Source organism: Drosophila tropicalis, unplaced genomic scaffold (genome assembly GCF_018151085.1).
Source record: "Drosophila tropicalis isolate 14030-0801.00 unplaced genomic scaffold, ASM1815108v1 contig_1002, whole genome shotgun sequence".
Taxonomy (NCBI): domain Eukaryota; kingdom Metazoa; phylum Arthropoda; class Insecta; order Diptera; family Drosophilidae; genus Drosophila; species Drosophila tropicalis.
In genome coordinates, this window is record NW_027172360.1 from 43,571 (window position 1) to 63,393 (window position 19,823).

Consider the following 19,823-nt stretch of genomic DNA (forward strand, 5'->3'; position numbering starts at 1 on the left):
CTGCCACCAAACCATCCATTGTTGCTGCCCATTCAACCCCTCGTTCTCCTCCACCTGCCCCAAGCCCACCGTCTCGCTTGAAGGTGGGCTGGCTATTCCTTCAGCCTCAGCTCCATCAGCCACGGCCACCTCCTTCGTTTCGCGTGTGTTGTTGCGTGTTTGTTGTGTGGGACATTATTATTATATATAATATTTCTCACAATATATACTTTATGGGGTAGGAAACGTCTCCTTCTGTTCGTTACAAACATCCGACCAATTTTAAAATACCTCTGCAAGGGTATAAAAAAATAGTGGTCCAAAAAGGAGGGCAAAAAAGACGATTAACGATGCGGGCCTATTAGTTACTGACGTGCGCACTCAAAGAGAGATAGTCGGCGACTGTGACAAAATATTTTTAAATATGTTGTGAACAATATAAGCCAAAGTGAAATAATTCGATACTTTCATTTATTTACAATAATTATTCCTATATGTAAGTAGAAACAAATATTTGACAGTACTTTGTTATCCTTTCTGAACTTAAATTATTGAAGTGGGTATGTCATTTTATTGTAACCAATAAACGATTATTAAAATAAATAAATAATAGCAAGTCCGAAAATAATGCGAAAATGTGGATTTACGTTTAAAATGAAAACAGTCTTGAATATTTGATATCTGTATAAACATACAGTTATACATATCTGTATAACATCCGTAACAGCAGTATGGAGTTTTCGGAATAAGTATAATTTATAAATTATTTTCTCAGAATTGAAAAAGAAGCCACTATAAATTACTATTTAACATTTTATTTTCATTTTGCCTTTAACGGTGTTTGGCATTCATTGTTTACTCTTTCGCTGTGAATACCACAATTTTCTCAATGAAGTGTAGACAATACCAACTTAAACGAACTATGTGAGGATAACTAGGTCTATTAAATGGTGAAAATGTGATGGCGGATGGCGATTTATCAGAATCATATATTTTTTAATACAAGGCAAATTACATTTATATAAGAACTTAATAAATTTCCTTCTTTTCCATCGTTTCGAATCTTTTAATCTGAGCGTCGCTATTTTGTCACTCAATGTGTTGTGCACATTGTTAATGTTGATTTTTTTTTATTAAGTTAGTGCTAAGACTAAACATTAAGCCGCATACAACGCATTTTAATACCTATTATAAAACAATGGCTAATAATTTTTTTGAAGGAGTTGAAAAATTGTTGGAAATATGGTTTGAGGAAAGTTCCAATCCAAATGATGATCTGCGCAGTATATCGCGGTAAGGTTCCACATAAAGAAAGATAGTATCGCAAATATAAAGTGGTTAACAATAGTGTGAACACTGACATTTTCAACTTTTCCGAAACCAGAATTGATGATTCTTTAAGTAGCATTATAAAGTACACCCATTTATTATTTTATTTTGTTGTGTATTTGAGAACAATACACAATACGTTGACAGGTGTTAAAAAATTTATTGGCCCTAATTGTGTAATATTTATTTTTTTTCCCGCTGAAAAAATCGGATGACAAAAATAAAAAAAATATATAAATTATTAACTTAAAAGGAAATTTTAAAATGCGCTATTATTAATCTTAAATAATTCATGAAAAATTAAAATTAGGCCTGTTATTGAGTAGTTTGAACTTGCTGACCTCAATTCCGGGTAAAATGCCAGATAAATGAATGAAACATTTTGTATTCTGGTATATGAACAATACATATGTACATACATATATACATACATATGTGTACTGCCGTGGATAAAAGTATTTTAAGTTCATGGTGAGAGAAGGTATGGTATCCATTAAATTTTTAATAGAGAGACGGAACCTAATTAAAAAAAATTTATTATTTAAAATTCAGGCCGGGTTTTTTTATTAATATTTAATATATTATAGTTGGTACCATCACTTTCTAATTTAATTAACGAAAACACCAATTATTATTTTCATCATGAGTGTATGTATATACATATATACATACATACATATGTAAGTACAATGACGACATTAGCTCGTTCGGGTGCTTTCGGCTAACCTCAGCATGAAATACGCTGGCAAAATTTTTTTTCTGTCGACGTCAGTGGTTCGGAATATGTGGCGATTTTGTCCCCGGCGACGTTTGGATGGTATGAATGATAACAGCCCAATGAGGTGGCAAAGAAACAATAGAAAATATCAATAGATGTACATACATACATACATATGTAATGTATGTAACTTCAGTGTCAGTGTGTATGAACACATACTGCACTAGACATACATACATGTTTGTCCTGTAGCAACCATCAAAAGTGAAACGCCACGTATCCACCTACGCTCGTTTACAATTTTTGATTTTATTTTAATTTGACCAAATCTCTATTTTTCCCCCTGTAGCCCATAAATTTATTATTGGCTTCTGTCTGTACTTTACGCTGAGCATGATGTGTCTTGTCTTATTAAAAAATACTATTGAAAAAAACAGAGTCATAGAGAAACTTTTTGAGGATGTGTCTTATTATTCAACATGCATATTGAAAACGATCAAGTAAGGTGTTAAGGAGGGTTTCTACCTTGTGTCATCAAAAATTATGTTTATTTTAATTATTTTTAATTTAAAGAATACTGTGTCAAAGTTGAAATTTTTTAAAATTTTTATCCTTTTTTCCAAATTCTACTACCAGCTATCCGAAAAAGTGTCTAGATTAAGAAAAGTTGAAGTTTGGATTCAGACTTTTTGCGAATTTCCATAAGGACGAAATGAAGTTGGCATTGCCGAATGTAAAGTTTTTCCAACTGTGTGAAATTTCATTTATGATCTATTATACTTTTCCCAAAAAAAAAAAAAATCCTTACTAAACTGCGCTTTTTCGGGCCAACAAGGAAGAAACCCCCTTAAATTATGAAATCAAACAATTTTTTGAATAATCTGGAACTATTTGTTTTATATATGTAAATCTTGTTAAAGTAAATTTGATAAAATTTTGAATTCTATATGTACATATTTATGCATATATTTCGATCCGTGGTAGCACATGCTGAGGCTTTAAAAAGAAAGATTTGCGGTGAGCACAATACTGAATTTCACGAACATCCAAACAAACAAAAATTGAATTGCTTCTAAAAGATATACGCTGGCAATAACGAGCGTTTTTTCTCGAAAAATATTGTTTTTTTTTATTTTTGGCACGGTCTTAAAGGAATAATTTCGTGTTTCGAACAAATATTAACCTAATTTTTGAATCTTAAAAAAAAAAAAATTTGACAAAAAATATTTTGATTCGATGAAACGTAGAGGACTGCAATGACCACTGTGAAACTGTTTTGCATTTTTTTTTTTTTTTTTTTTTTTTTTTGTATTTATTTATTTATTTATTTATTTATTTATTTACGTCAACTAACACAGCAGTCGACGAAAAAGCTTAAGCTAAAGACAGATAGTAATTAAATGAAGAAGGTAGCTTAGCTTTATATACAACTAAACATCCCCAGCCCGGTGGAGGTGTTTTATTTGCACAAGGTGCCAGCTATGCCCCGATTCACAGCCAATGTGGCCAGGGATGAGTTGCAGCCAATCCAAGTCCAGAATATTTTCATTGGTTTCGCTGTAGATGATTAAAAAGTATAGCGCGAAGAGAAGTGACAGAAAGATGAGGAGAGATAAGGTGAGAAAGGTTGTTAAAAGATTGGCAAAGAACACGAAGAGGTTCGTGAAGAGAGTAGTTAGTCAGACATCTACTAAGGTGAATAGGAAAAAAGTTTCTGGTCCGACGTGAGGGAACACAAAAATACAGCGTTTCTAGTAAATTCGTAGAAATGACTTCGCCGTTGACTAGTTTATGGAGAAAGAGAATGCCAAAAACAAGCCTACGGTTATAAAGTGAAGGAAGATTAATAAGAAGAAGTCTGTCAGAATAAGAAGGTAGGCGAAGACCCGGGTCCCAATTTAGACCGCGTAGCGCAAACTTAAGGAATTGCTTCTGTACCGATTCAATACTACGCTGGTGAACATCATATTGCGGGTTCCACACTGGCGAGCAATATTCTAGAGTAGGGCGAACTAACGAAGTGTATAAAACCTTTGTTACATAGGGATCATCAAATTCTTTGGCCCAACGTTTAATGAAGCCGAGAAGGCTGCTAGCTCTGTTGACAATTGAAGAAATATGAACATTAAATGAAAGTTTAGGGTCAAACATAACGCCTAAGTCTTTGAATGATGGAACACAATCTAACAGAACATACTTAATAGAGTAATGAGCTAGGAGCGGAGACAAACGACTGAAAGTCATAAAAGAACACTTAGAGGCATTAAGGTGTAATTTATTAACGTGGCACCAATCACAGAACGCATCGAGATCTGATTGCAAGTACTGTTGGAAAGAAGGATCATTATAGGAATAACAAATCTTGACGTCATCCGCAAACATGAGCACGCGTGAATGAGCCAAGGCCAAAGGCAAATCATTTATAAACAATGTAAATAATAGTGGGCTCAGATGACTGCCTTGGGGTACACCTGACGTAACTCGAACAGTTTTAGATATCGAGGAACGAAAAGACACCTTTTGGGTTCTGCCAATAAGATACGACTTTAACCAACCCAATAATTTTGGTGAAAAACCCATGATGTTAAGTTTCGCGAGAAGCAAAGAATGATCAACCGTATCAAAAGCCTTACTGAAGTCAGTATAAATAACATCAGTTTGACACTTTTTACGGAAGCCATGGTGTACTAGGGTAGTCAATTCTAAAAGGTTGGTAAGCGACGAACGACCTTTCATGAAACCATGCTGGCAAGGAGAAATAGTGGATCTGGATAGATGTTGAAGGGAAGACGTATCAATTTTCTCAAACAGCTTAGGTATTGCCGAAAGTTTGGCAATGCCACGGTAGTTAGAAACATCCGATTTGCCACCCTTTTTAAAAAGTGGAATAATAAAAGACTCCTTCCAAATATCAGGAAAGCTACAAGTCTCACTCGATATAAAGAATAACCGAGCTAAAGGCTTAGATAGGGAAATCGAACACATTTTAAGGATGCAACTAGGTATATTATCAGGCCCGGAAACGAAGGAAGATGTCATAGATGACAAGCTAGAGATAATACAGTCTTCAGTAATACTGGGAAAAAACATACAATTTAAATGTGGGATTGAAAAGGGATAGGGTGTGGGAACCGAAACAGTAGTAGAATAAGTCGACTGAAAGAATTTAGCAAACAGATCTGCAATATCTGAATCATTATCTGGTCGTTAAGTCTGAAGGTGGAAGGTAGTACATTAGATCGTCTTTTGTATTTAACAAAGTTGTAAAATCTTTTGGGGTTCTTATAAAATTCAACCTTACAGCGAACGATATAGTTGTGGTATCATTGAGTCTTCAAAAGACAAATTTGATATTTGGCTATACAATAATTTGCATAGTCAAGTCGCGAACCAGTTTTTTTTAAATCTTTTAAAATATCTCGATTTAATGTTAAGGAGATTAGAGAGCCTATGTGTGAACCAGACTGAAAACGGTAGAGACATTCGCATAAGGAACGCATTTATCAATTAGAGAATTAAGAGCAGAATAGAAAAACTTCACTGTACAATCTATATCGCAGCACTCAAATAGAAATGACCAATCAAAAGAGAAAATAAGTCTGTTAAGAAGATTGAAATTTGTTTTACGAAAACATCAACGACGAGAAGTGGACATGTTATTAAATGAATTAGTAATGGAATTGTAAGAAATAGTAACTTCAATGGTAGGGTGATAAGGATCTTCAGGTTTCACTAGGGCCTGTGTTTGTGATACAGCACTAACAGTGGGATCCGAGTCAAAAACAAGATAAAGGATTTTTTTAGAAGAGCTAAGAAAAGAATTCAACTGATATAGCGGACATTCAAGTATGCTATCATAAAAACATGTTGAGATGTAGGAATTAAGGAAGATAGATTATCATGAACTGGCCAAGAAATATTAGGCAAGTTAAAATCACCTAAAACTATAAGAAAATCACGATCTTTAAGACGACCAAAAATAGTTCGTAAAGCATCAGCATGGTGCACGTAGATCATGATATCAGAAGCTGGAGGAATATATGAACAAGAGATATATAGGCTAAAGTTAGAACATGTAACTTCGACGCAAATAAACTCAACACCTAAGGGGAGATCAATCGGCACCACACTTGAAGACAGATTCGAGTTTACAGCAATGAGTACTCCACCGCCACGACGACCAACACGATCAAGCCTATAAGAAATAAAATTATTAGAAAGAATTTCATTATCTAAAACAGAGGAGTTAAGCCAAGTTTCAGAGAAAGCTAATATGTCAGCCGAAAAGGTTTGGCTATCACAGAAAAGGTTCGACAGCTTGGTAAGAAGTCCTCTTACATTTTGATAATGAATGCAAAGACTAGACGTTATTAGTTTTTTGAAGCAGAAGATAAAGTAGGAAGGTGGACAGGCAACGGACGAGAGCGCTTATTGGGCGCAAACTCGTGTACAACTAGGCCCTCTGGCCAAAAATTAGGGTCAACCATTGCTGAGAAGTACTCATTTGGTACTGTAATTTTAAAAGAGGAGATTTCGCGAGGCCTAGAAAACTTAAACTTTTGAATTAAAACCTTAGCAGGGCAAATATTACCAATGTAAGCTGCCACAGACGACTCAGAAGTATCTGGAGCAAGCCTAGAAATAAATAATTGTTTGCGATGAGGCACTACAGAGTTCCCGTGAGGGATAGATTGAGGTACACCAGGGCTTGTAATGGGTACTTCAATCTGAAAAGAAGAGCATAAAGAGGGACAAGAAGATGGTGTAGGCGAAAGTAAAATCGGAGAGGAAGTAATAGAGAGAGCTGGCGACTGCTTACGAGGCAACTCAAGGGTACATTTCTTGTGAAATTTCTCAGAAGGTGGAACAAATTTGAATTGCGACAATAATTGAACGCTAGAGTCACACTCGTTTGACAGCTGTTTGGCCAGTTTGTTTAAAGAAAGAAACCTTAAACGAAGATCCCTATACATACGGCTAAAATCAAGCTGCTGGCTAGCACAAGATGGGCAAGTCCAGCGCATTAAGCCAAGCTCAGGCTTAGAAACAGACAAACCAGAAAATTTGCATTACACTGCTGTACGCCGGAGAATATTGTTCAACAAATCAAGATTGGGCGTTACAATTTTTTTGTGTATCATTCAGGTTTTGATGTATTACTATTGAATTTTACATTTAAATTGTGGTGCTTCGTGAGCTTATTATTAAACTTTATGAATCAAATTTTGTTCGAAAATCGAAATTATTCCTTTAAAACCGTGCCAAAAATAAAAAAAACAATATTTGTCGAAAAAAACGATTCGTTATTGCCTTTTAGAAGCAATTCATTTTTTTTTTTGTTTGGATGATCCTGAAATACAGTAATGTGCTCACCACAAATCCTTTTTTTTTTTTTTTTTACCAAAAATCGATGCTGCATAATATCACTCTCTCTCTCTCTGTCTCTCTCTCTCTCTCTCTCTCTGGCTCTCTCTCTGGCTCTCTCTCTCTCTCTCTCTCTCTGTCTCTCTCTCTCTGTCTCTCTCTCTCTACCTATGACTGATGAGCCTTCGATATGTATTGTACTAATTCCCACAATTCACCAAAAATACAACAATTATATTTTCGCTTAGTTGCTGGTGTTTTCACTTAGTCTTCTGTTTATTGAATGAATTCTTAAATCTTAACAATTGTTCAGTATAGCTAAAGTCCGCGTGACTGCGCTGCCAGTGAAGCTAGCAGAGGAGCGGTAAGCTTATGTATATATGTTTACATAATTATGTATGGTCCGCTGCGGGAGAGTGAGGACGTATCATGTTCACTTGGTGACTAAGTCGTTGCGCGTGTTAGATATGCCGACTCAGCACTGTCCAGTACCATGCACTCATGGATGGTCTTGTTACGGAAAACGCATGGTACTTGAATGTGTATACATAAATATTGTGACCGAGTGCTACAATATATTTTCGATATTATTTATGAATTATGTTTGTATGTAACTAGGTACAGTGATCATTCGATATGTGAACATGCTACATCTCCCTCCTTTAGAAAAATAACGTAATTATATGAAGTTATTTTTTTTTCTTAATTGTATTTTTGTTTTTTTTTTTTTTTTTTTTATCTACTTATTGTTATTTTTATTAATCGAGTCATGAAATATTGATTTACTTCAAAATATTGTAAAAAGGCAAAAAATTGTAAAAATATTGTATTTTTTTTTTATTTTTATTCTATGTATGGCCATACTATATATATGTATATAGAGAAATAAAATGATTATGAAACAAAACTTTTTAACCTATCCTTATGTACTGTTTGTTTTTTATTTTTATTGCCTAGTATTGTAACGTTATCGTTATCGTTAAAACCTGGTCTCCTACTTTTAAATCGAAATCAAAGATATTTCTATCGTAATTAACTTTCTGTTTTTCCTTATGTTTTTCTAACATTAATCTAGCTCGCTTATACGCTTGCTCTAGTCTAAACTTCGATTCCTTAGCATAATCTTCCACATTATAAAGTGAGTTTATACTGTCTATGCTATTGAAATGTTTTGGCAAATTCTAAGTTTTATCAAATACCAACTCATATGGACAATAATCATGTGCCATAGAGGGTGTTGTGTTAAAGCAGTATACGAAGTATTGTAGCCATACATCCCAATCTGTTTTGTCGACTGAAATGTATGAGCGTATGAACTCATTAAGTGTTCGGTGGCTTCGCTCCACGGTACCTACAGTCTGATGATGATGTGCGGTAGAAGTAATATTTTTTATTTTCAAATTTTTGCATAAGTCAGTAATTTGAATTTAAACCGGCTCGAGGTCAATCTTACAAAAGAAGATTATTTCAAAGGTAACACACAAAAAGGTGAGCAGGTTGTCTGTATAGCTATTTCAAGAACTACCAAGTTCTATCATCAGCAGACTTTGCTAAAGAACTCCAGAATTGCAATAGCCATACCATGTCTTCAACGCTAAAACTAGTTGGGAATTACATTGCCAACTAAATGAAGCGAAAAAAGCTGGCGAAGCCTACAATACCGAAGACCACCTTTTGTGCATTACCCTTAGGCGCTATGAAATATTAGTGTAAGAGCTTCGCCCTTAACAAACTAAATTCAAGACCTGTTTCTTTTTATACACGGTATATTGTACCATATAGAAAAAGGGTTTTTTTTGGAATAAAATTCCAAAATAACGGCGTGCCTTCCGTTAGTGTTATCTGGTTAGAGATTGCGACCTATTGAAATTTAAATTGAATTTAAACCGGCTCGAGGTCAATCTTACAAAAGAAGATTATTTCAAAGGTAACACACAAAAAGGTGAGCAGGTTGTCTGTATAGCTATTTCAAGAACTACCAAGTTCTATCATCAGCAGACTTTGCTAAAGAACTCCAGAATTGCAATAGCCATACCATGTCTTCAACGCTAAAACTAGTTGGGAATTACATTGCCAACTAAATGAAGCGAAAAAAGCTGGCGAAGCCTACAATACCGAAGACCACCTTTTGTGCATTACCCTTAGGCGCTATGAAATATTAGTGTAAGAGCTTCGCCCTTAACAAACTAAATTCAAGACCTGTTTCTTTTTATACACGGTATATTGTACCATATAGAAAAAGGGTTTTTTTTGGAATAAAATTCCAAAATAACGGCGTGCCGTCCGTTAGTGTTATCTGGTTAGAGATTGCGACCTATTGAAATTTAAATTGAATTTAAACCGGCTCGAGGTCAATCTTACAAAAGAAGATTATTTCAAAGGTAACACACAAAAAGGTGAGCAGGTTGTCTGTATAGCTATTTCAAGAACTACCAAGTTCTATCATCAGCAGACTTTGCTAAAGAACTCCAGAATTGCAATAGCCATACCATGTCTTCAACGCTAAAACTAGTTGGGAATTACATTGCCAACTAAATGAAGCGAAAAAAGCTGGCGAAGCCTACAATACCGAAGACCACCTTTTGTGCATTACCCTTAGGCGCTATGAAATATTAGTGTAAGAGCTTCGCCCTTAACAAACTAAATTCAAGACCTGTTTCTTTTTATACACGGTATATTGTACCATATAGAAAAAGGGTTTTTTTTGGAATAAAATTCCAAAATAACGGCGTGCCTTCCGTTAGTGTTATCTGGTTAGAGATTGCGACCTATTGAAATTTAAATTGAATTTAAACCGGCTCGAGGTCAATCTTACAAAAGAAGATTATTTCAAAGGTAACACACAAAAAGGTGAGCAGGTTGTCTGTATAGCTATTTCAAGAACTACCAAGTTCTATCATCAGCAGACTTTGCTAAAGAACTCCAGAATTGCAATAGCCATACCATGTCTTCAACGCTAAAACTAGTTGGGAATTACATTGCCAACTAAATGAAGCGAAAAAAGCTGGCGAAGCCTACAATACCGAAGACCACCTTTTGTGCATTACCCTTAGGCGCTATGAAATATTAGTGTAAGAGCTTCGCCCTTAACAAACTAAATTCAAGACCTGTTTCTTTTTATACACGGTATATTGTACCATATAGAAAAAGGGTTTTTTTTGGAATAAAATTCCAAAATAACGGCGTGCCTTCCGTTAGTGTTATCTGGTTAGAGATTGCGACCTATTGAAATTTAAATTGAATTTAAACCGGCTCGAGGTCAATCTTACAAAAGAAGATTATTTCAAAGGTAACACACAAAAAGGTGAGCAGGTTGTCTGTATAGCTATTTCAAGAACTACCAAGTTCTATCATCAGCAGACTTTGCTAAAGAACTCCAGAATTGCAATAGCCATACCATGTCTTCAACGCTAAAACTAGTTGGGAATTACATTGCCAACTAAATGAAGCGAAAAAAGCTGGCGAAGCCTACAATACCGAAGACCACCTTTTGTGCATTACCCTTAGGCGCTATGAAATATTAGTGTAAGAGCTTCGCCCTTAACAAACTAAATTCAAGACCTGTTTCTTTTTATACACGGTATATTGTACCATATAGAAAAAGGGTTTTTTTGGAATAAAATTCCAAAATAACGGCGTGCCTTCCGTTAGTGTTATCTGGTTAGAGATTGCGACCTATTGAAATTTAAATTGAATTTAAACCGGCTCGAGGTCAATCTTACAAAAGAAGATTATTTCAAAGGTAACACACAAAAAGGTGAGCAGGTTGTCTGTATAGCTATTTCAAGAACTACCAAGTTCTATCATCAGCAGACTTTGCTAAAGAACTCCAGAATTGCAATAGCCATACCATGTCTTCAACGCTAAAACTAGTTGGGAATTACATTGCCAACTAAATGAAGCGAAAAAAGCTGGCGAAGCCTACAATACCGAAGACCACCTTTTGTGCATTACCCTTAGGCGCTATGAAATATTAGTGTAAGAGCTTCGCCCTTAACAAACTAAATTCAAGACCAGTTTCTTTTTATACACGGTATATTGTACCATATAGAAAAAGGGTTTTTTTGGAATAAAATTCCAAAAATAACGGCGTGCCTTCCGTTAGTGTTATCTGGTTAGAGATTGCGACCTATTGAAATTTAAATTGAATTTAAACCGGCTCGAGGTCAATCTTACAAAAGAAGATTATTTCAAAGGTAACACACAAAAAGGTGAGCAGGTTGTCTGTATAGCTATTTCAAGAACTACCAAGTTCTATCATCAGCAGACTTTGCTAAAGAACTCCAGAATTGCAATAGCCATACCATGTCTTCAACGCTAAAACTAGTTGGGAATTACATTGCCAACTAAATGAAGCGGAAAAAAGCTGGCGAAGCCTACAATTATTTACCTTTTGAAATAATCTTCTTTTGTAAGATTGACCTCGAGCCGGTTTAAATTCAATTTAAATTTCAATAGGTCGCAATCTCTAACCAGATAACACTAACGGAAGGCACGCCGTTATTTTTGGAATTTTATTCCAAAAAACCCCTTTTTCTATATGGTACAATATACCGTGTATAAAAAGAAACAGGTCTTGAATTTAGTTTGTTAAGGGCGAAGCTCTTACACTAATATTTCATAGCGCCTAAGGGTAATGCACAAAAGGTGGTCTTCGGTATTGTAGGCTTCGCCAGCTTTTTTCGCTTCATTTAGTTGGCAATGTAATTCCCAACTAGTTTTAGCGTTGAAGACATGGTATGGCTATTGCAATTCTGGAGTTCTTTAGCAAAGTCTGCTGATGATAGAACTTGGTAGTTCTTGAAATAGCTATACAGACAACCTGCTCACCTTTTTGTGTGTTACCTTTGAAATAATCTTCTTTTGTAAGATTGACCTCGAGCCGGTTTAAATTCAATTTAAATTTCAATAGGTCGCAATCTCTAACCAGATAACACTAACGGAAGGCACGCCGTTATTTTGGAATTTTATTCCAAAAAAACCCTTTTTCTATATGGTACAATATACCGTGTATAAAAAGAAACAGGTCTTGAATTTAGTTTGTTAAGGGCGAAGCTCTTACACTAATATTTCATAGCGCCTAAGGGTAATGCACAAAAGGTGGTCTTCGGTATTGTAGGCTTCGCCAGCTTTTTTCGCTTCATTTAGTTGGCAATGTAATTCCCAACTAGTTTTAGCGTTGAAGACATGGTATGGCTATTGCAATTCTGGAGTTCTTTAGCAAAGTCTGCTGATGATAGAACTTGGTAGTTCTTGAAATAGCTATACAGACAACCTGCTCACCTTTTTGTGTGTTACCTTTGAAATAATCTTCTTTTGTAAGATTGACCTCGAGCCGGTTTAAATTCAATTTAAATTTCAATAGGTCGCAATCTCTAACCAGATAACACTAACGGAAGGCACGCCGTTATTTTGGAATTTTATTCCAAAAAAACCCTTTTTCTATATGGTACAATATACCGTGTATAAAAAGAAACAGGTCTTGAATTTAGTTTGTTAAGGGCGAAGCTCTTACACTAATATTTCATAGCGCCTAAGGGTAATGCACAAAAGGTGGTCTTCGGTATTGTAGGCTTCGCCAGCTTTTTTTCGCTTCATTTAGTTGGCAATGTAATTCCCAACTAGTTTTAGCGTTGAAGACATGGTATGGCTATTGCAATTCTGGAGTTCTTTAGCAAAGTCTGCTGATGATAGAACTTGGTAGTTCTTGAAATAGCTATACAGACAACCTGCTCACCTTTTTGTGTGTTACCTTTGAAATAATCTTCTTTTGTAAGATTGACCTCGAGCCGGTTTAAATTCAATTTAAATTTCAATAGGTCGCAATCTCTAACCAGATAACACTAACGGAAGGCACGCCGTTATTTTGGAATTTTATTCCAAAAAAACCCTTTTTCTATATGGTACAATATACCGTGTATAAAAAGAAACAGGTCTTGAATTTAGTTTGTTAAGGGCGAAGCTCTTACACTAATATTTCATAGCGCCTAAGGGTAATGCACAAAAGGTGGTCTTCGGTATTGTAGGCTTCGCCAGCTTTTTTCGCTTCATTTAGTTGGCAATGTAATTCCCAACTAGTTTTAGCGTTGAAGACATGGTATGGCTATTGCAATTCTGGAGTTCTTTAGCAAAGTCTGCTGATGATAGAACTTGGTAGTTCTTGAAATAGCTATACAGACAACCTGCTCACCTTTTTGTGTGTTACCTTTGAAATAATCTTCTTTTGTAAGATTGACCTCGAGCCGGTTTAAATTCAATTTAAATTTCAATAGGTCGCAATCTCTAACCAGATAACACTAACGGAAGGCACGCCGTTATTTTGGAATTTTATTCCAAAAAAACCCTTTTTCTATATGGTACAATATACCGTGTATAAAAAGAAACAGGTCTTGAATTTAGTTTGTTAAGGGCGAAGCTCTTACACTAATATTTCATAGCGCCTAAGGGTAATGCACAAAAGGTGGTCTTCGGTATTGTAGGCTTCGCCAGCTTTTTTTCGCTTCATTTAGTTGGCAATGTAATTCCCAACTAGTTTTAGCGTTGAAGACATGGTATGGCTATTGCAATTCTGGAGTTCTTTAGCAAAGTCTGCTGATGATAGAACTTGGTAGTTCTTGAAATAGCTATACAGACAACCTGCTGACCTTTTTGTGTGTTACCTTTGAAATAATCTTCTTTTGTAAGATTGACCTCGAGCCGGTTTAAATTCAATTTAAATTTCAATAGGTCGCAATCTCTAACCAGATAACACTAACGGAAGGCACGCCGTTATTTTGGAATTTTATTCCAAAAAAACCCTTTTTCTATATGGTACAATATACCGTGTATAAAAAGAAACAGGTCTTGAATTTAGTTTGTTAAGGGCGAAGCTCTTACACTAATATTTCATAGCGCCTAAGGGTAATGCACAAAAGGTGGTCTTCGGTATTGTAGGCTTCGCCAGCTTTTTTCGCTTCATTTAGTTGGCAATGTAATTCCCAACTAGTTTTAGCGTTGAAGACATGGTATGGCTATTGCAATTCTGGAGTTCTTTAGCAAAGTCTGCTGATGATAGAACTTGGTAGTTCTTGAAATAGCTATACAGACAACCTGCTCACCTTTTTGTGTGTTACCTTTGAAATAATCTTCTTTTGTAAGATTGACCTCGAGCCGGTTTAAATTCAATTTAAATTTCAATAGGTCGCAATCTCTAACCAGATAAGTCAGTAATAATAGAATTTTTATATTCTGTTCCCATGTCCGTAATGAACGTCTTCATTGGACCGTACTTCAGAATAAAATCTTCAAATATAGCTTTTGCTACTGTTTTCGCACTTTTATCTTTAATTGGTGTTGCTACCAGATATTTTGTCAAATCGCAGATTAAAGTTACTGCATATTCATTTCCTTGTTCTGATTCAGGTAATGGACCGATCGTATCCACTATTACCCTGTCGAAGGCCTTTTGTGGCGTTTCAGTAATAATCATTGAAGTTTTAGTATGTTTAGTCGTTTTTGACTTTTGACACTTGTTACATTTTTTTATATATTTTGAGATATCTCGTGTCATATTTCTCCAGTAGTAATGTCTTTTTATTCTTGCTAATGTTCTAGCTATTCCTGTATGACCTCCTTGTATAGGATCATCATGGAATGTAAACAGTATTGCTTCTTTTTCTTTATCATTATTTGCTAATAGGGTAGGTAATAGGTAGTAGGTAGCGCTACTCTTAATGATTGTAATATCTGTTTGCACATTATTTTAAAAGACTCTATTGAGATGGTCTCGAAGATCTTTTCGCTCGGTGCCACTTTGACTTGACTTATGTTGAGTATACCGGCTTCCTTTTCGAGCCTTTGAAAAAATTGACCTAAGTCGAGAATTCCATTGGTATACATATCGCTAACGTCAATTCTTGCTATAATTTTCTTTCCATGTTTTAGTGTGCATAGAGCATCTGTTATTCGCAAGGTCACTACTTTTCGTACCTCGTCATTTACCATGACTTCGTATACGTTGGGCTTAGAAGCATCTAGAGTTTGCTTTTGCAAATCTTCTTTTTCGTTCCCTGCGCAGGAATTTAACTGTTTATTTTGGTTTCTGGTAGTGACTTTCAGAATTTTATTATCTATTTGTATGTTTTTTAAGTCTGTGATTGTTATTCTTGATAGGGCATCTGCTACATAATTATCTTTACCCTTTAGATACTCTACTGTGAAGTCATATTCCTCTAATTCAAGTCTCATTCGCGTTAGTTTCGAACTTGGATTTATCATTGAAAATAGATAAGTAAGTGATCTGTGATCAGTTTTGACGGTGAAATGTCTACCATAAATGTATGGTCTGAAATGTGTTATTGCCCAATGAATAGCTGCTAATTCTTGTTCTGTTGTACTCTTGTTGCTTTCACCTTTTGTAAAGGATCTTGATGCGTATGCAACTGGTCGCTGGAGTCCTTCTCTGTTCTGTGTTAGGGCTGCTCCACATGCGTGCTTACTCGCATTAGTGATTATGCAAAATTCTTTGCTGAAATCTGGGTATTGCAATAGAGTTGGGTTCATTAATGCCGATTTTAGATGTTCAAAAGCATTTTGACAGTCAGCTAGTCCATTCAAATTTTACATCTTTTTTACATAATCTTGTTATGTGACGAGAATAGTCGGCAAAATTCTTTATGAATCTTCTGTAATAATTGCAAAATGCAATGAATCTTCTAGCGCTGTCCGCATCGTGGGGAACTGGATAATTTTGGATGACGTCGTATTTTGTGTCATCAGGCAAGATTCCTTTGTCTGTGCATTTATGCCCCAAAAAGGTGACTTCGTGCATAAAAAATGAACATTTTTCGGGATGTAATTTTAGGTTGTGTTGCCTACATTTCTCAAACACATCTGTTAAATTATTGAGCATATGTTTTTCAGAACAACCAATGACTATTAAATCGTCCATATAAAGGAATGCTTGAGAAGGTTCAAGTCCAGTGAATGCTATAGTCATCATTCTCTGGATGAATTTGGCGCTATCTTTAGGCCAAATCGTGAAGCGATATGAACCATTGTTTGTTGAAAAGGATGTAACATTTCGTGACTCTTTTTCGAGTTCTATCTGATGAAAACCTGACATTAAATCCAGGCACGAAAAGTACTTCGCCCTTCCCAGTTGATCTGGAATATCATCAATCCTTGGGAGTGGGAATTTATCGGACAACAATTTTTTATTAATCTGACGATAGTCAATTACTAATCGCCATTTTTTCTTTTCGGAATTAGGCAGTGATTTCTTTGGTACAAGTAACAGTGGGCTGTTATAAGCTGATACCGATGGTTCAACTATTTTGTCATCTATTAATTTTTGGACTTGTTTTTGTATCTCGTCTTTTTGACTATGAGGATTTCTGTAGTTCTTTATATATATTGGTTCATCATCTTTCAGTCTCAGTTTTTGGTTATAAAAATTATTGGTAGTTATAGATTCGGTTTCCAAACCGAATACATCACTATACTGTGTGATGTATAGGGTTGGGTATTGAAATGTGGTGGAAAATTCTTCGAGAGTGTCGCTAATACCGTTTTCTCTCTATCTTCTAAACTTGTTTTAACTACTTCGTAGTTCGAAAGTGATTCGTACTGCAAGTTATTTATATTGATTATTTGATTTGTGTTTGTTGTATTTAGCAATCTTATGAATGCGTTTTGAGAAGATGCTATGGTATTTGCTATGTAAATACCCTGCTGAATTTCTTGGTTCGGAATTAATATACTGTCTTCCGCTGAGGTTATTTCAATTTTTCGGACAACTTGTGATCTTGCTGGCAGAATTATGGAGTTGTTGTTGAGAGTTTCCCGAATTATTCTGTGCTACCCTAACATTGCTATTATTAGAGTTATAACCTCTGTTTTGTTGGTTATTTCCTCTATTCCCTCTGTTATTATTTCTGCCGTAACCTCTGTTGTTTCCTCTCTGGTTGTGGTTTTGGTTATAATTTTGGCCATTGTTGTAATTATTATTATAATTGTTATAATTATTATAATTACCGCGACTATTACCTCTACCACGATAATTATATTTGTTATTATAATTACCACGGCCTCTTTGGGCAAACATAACAGCGTTTGGCTTTCCATTTATCTCAGTACTCTTTCGTAAGTACTTTAGTATTACTTCATCCATGGTTTTAAAATTGCCGGCGTCAAGATTTGCTTTAAGTCTTGCTTGCTCACAATTTTGGACCATTGCTTCTATAGCATCGTCAACGCTATACCTCTGGGCCATTTCTGCCGACATACCGTCGTCAATATACGCAGTTTCTAGGAGTTTGCGTAAATTGTCGACCTCCGATGTATACTTTTCAGCTGTTTTACCACTCTGAGTAGTTTTGTTTAGTTTGGCTTTAATCACTTTGGGTGTTTTACCAATTATAGTGTCTTGTAATTTTTGTATTATTGCTTCAACTGATGTCTCATTTTAGACTGTGTACAGTGTTGGGGCACTAATTTTTGATTTTATTACCACAACAGCTATATCTTCAAAATCACCTTTCCTCATATTTACCATCTCCAAAGCTGTTATGAATCTTCGGAGATGTAATTTTTGTCCATTGAATTCTGGAATGGCGCTTGAAGTGCCCTTCGGGCGCTTAAATCAGCCATGATGTTTTCTTTTATTTTTACTTCTGATTCTGAATCTTTATCCTGTTCTGATAATGTCAATCGTGCAGGGATTGTCAGATCGTTTAGATCTTTTTCTTCTACTTCCGCACCTTCGTCAGATTCCAAATTCTCCTCTTCTTCTGAGTCTATTTCTTGTTGGCTTTCTGATTCTACGTCTATTGTTAAAGGTGTATTTAGGATCGTCGGTATAAATATATTAAGGTTATACTTTTTCTGTACGGTAACTGAGTTAGAACGTAACCTGGTTAATAGTTTTGAAACTTTTGACCAGTTTGTTCCGTCTATCTTTTCTTTGTTTGCATGCACTAGGCCTCTTGCTTCGTTAAAAGAGTCCACATGAATCTTCGCGTGCTTGTCTAACGTTTCTTTTTGGATTTTTCTGTTTTGGTTTAAACATTTATAAGATTTTGTAAACGTTTCCTTAATTTGAAGAATATATGGGACAAGTTCTTCCCAATCCATTCTTAGGGATTCTGTATTAATAAATTGGCATGTGTTCTGCCTCTGATCATTTTAATTTAATCCTCTGATTCTATTATTTCCACATCAGAATCATCTATAGTTACCGTTTCGACTGTATCCATGAAAAGTCTGTGAACCCATTCAGGCACGTCTTTTCTTCTTGGCACCTTAACAAGTAATCTATTATATGCTATCTTTATGGCTTTCTCCATAATTTCTACTATTTTTCTTTCAAATTTAAAATTATTGGATATCCAATACCTAATTTCTTTGTATTTGTAATTTCTTTCGCCTGAGTGTATCAGGTAATCAAGAAATGGTATGTATACATGTAAATGTACTAATTCTACTTTATTCATTATGCTTTTCTAATTTCTGTGCTGTGTTTCATCCAACAAGTAGAAACATAACGTACCCGCTGCGTTTAGATAGCAGCATACATATGGTAACGTTAGAATGAAACTCATTTGCACTCTACTATTTCCTTGTACAGGGAAGTTTCTCCTGTGAAGTTTAAATACGCTAATTTGATTTGCGCTAAGCTTATTGAGCGCTGAGGTGAGGTTATTTGCTCACTTTTAAAAATTTTCAACAAATCTTCTACTATTGTAGGGTTACTATCATTTACTTTCTCGACATATCTATCAATAGTGGACATTTTTTTTTTTGAGACTTTCAGAGTTATTATAAGTTTTTTTTTTTTTTTAAATTGCCATACTCAATAAAAAATATTTTATTTGCGCAATGTATTGTTATATCAATTGTTTGTGTGCATATCGAAAAAAAAATTTTATACTTTATCCAAATCGTTTGCGACGCTGAGGGCTCTTTTAGTTACGCATTTATTGTGTAATAAATACGCTTTGTATAAAACATATGCACATAATATTACAACAATTATCAATAACAATATATTCGTGAATTTCAAATCAATATTTTGTGATTCAATCTTGTTAATTACGTTAGCAGTGGAATCCACTGTTTTAGTTTCTATTAACCCCATTACGGGTGTAGTATATTCCTCATCAAATTTGCTGATACTATTTTGAAGCATAAAAATTAGAGTGACTTTTTTTTTTGATTTACTAATGAAGTATAATTAACAAAATTCTACCTATTAGTTCGCATTTCTTTACAGGCTATACTTCTATTGAGCAGATAAGATTCCGCACAATTTAACAATGGGTTTTTTTTTTTTTTACATTTGAAATTTTCTTATTTGTATGTGCAATACATGTAATATGTAATATTTAATATGTTTTTATAGTTATATTGATGTCAGCATGTCAGACGTCAGATGAGCAGCATCAGCTGGTCGTCG

At 35.1% G+C, this 19,823-nt stretch overlaps 1 protein-coding gene and 1 long non-coding RNA gene across 3 annotated transcripts in view; one reads left to right on the forward strand and one right to left on the reverse strand.

Annotated features, from left to right (window-relative positions):
* Positions 1-778: 778 nt before the first annotated feature.
* LOC137572594 (uncharacterized) lies at positions 779-2,191 on the reverse strand. 2 transcript variants are annotated; one of them, XR_011031725.1, is made up of 2 exons: positions 1,740-2,191; positions 779-1,506 (listed from the first exon to the last, which is right to left on the reverse strand). It is a non-coding gene; the product is annotated as an uncharacterized lncRNA (long non-coding RNA). The 2 variants fall into 2 exon arrangements; XR_011031721.1 differs by having other exon boundaries at positions 1,650-2,191.
* Positions 1,112-19,823, forward strand: part of SamDC (S-adenosylmethionine decarboxylase) — a 163,385-nt gene continuing 144,673 nt past the window's right edge. The window contains exon 1 of the mRNA XM_068284272.1: positions 1,112-1,272. Coding sequence (XP_068140373.1) covers positions 1,178-1,272 — 95 coding nt within the window. The 5' untranslated portion in view covers positions 1,112-1,177. The remainder of the gene's footprint in view (positions 1,273-19,823) is intronic.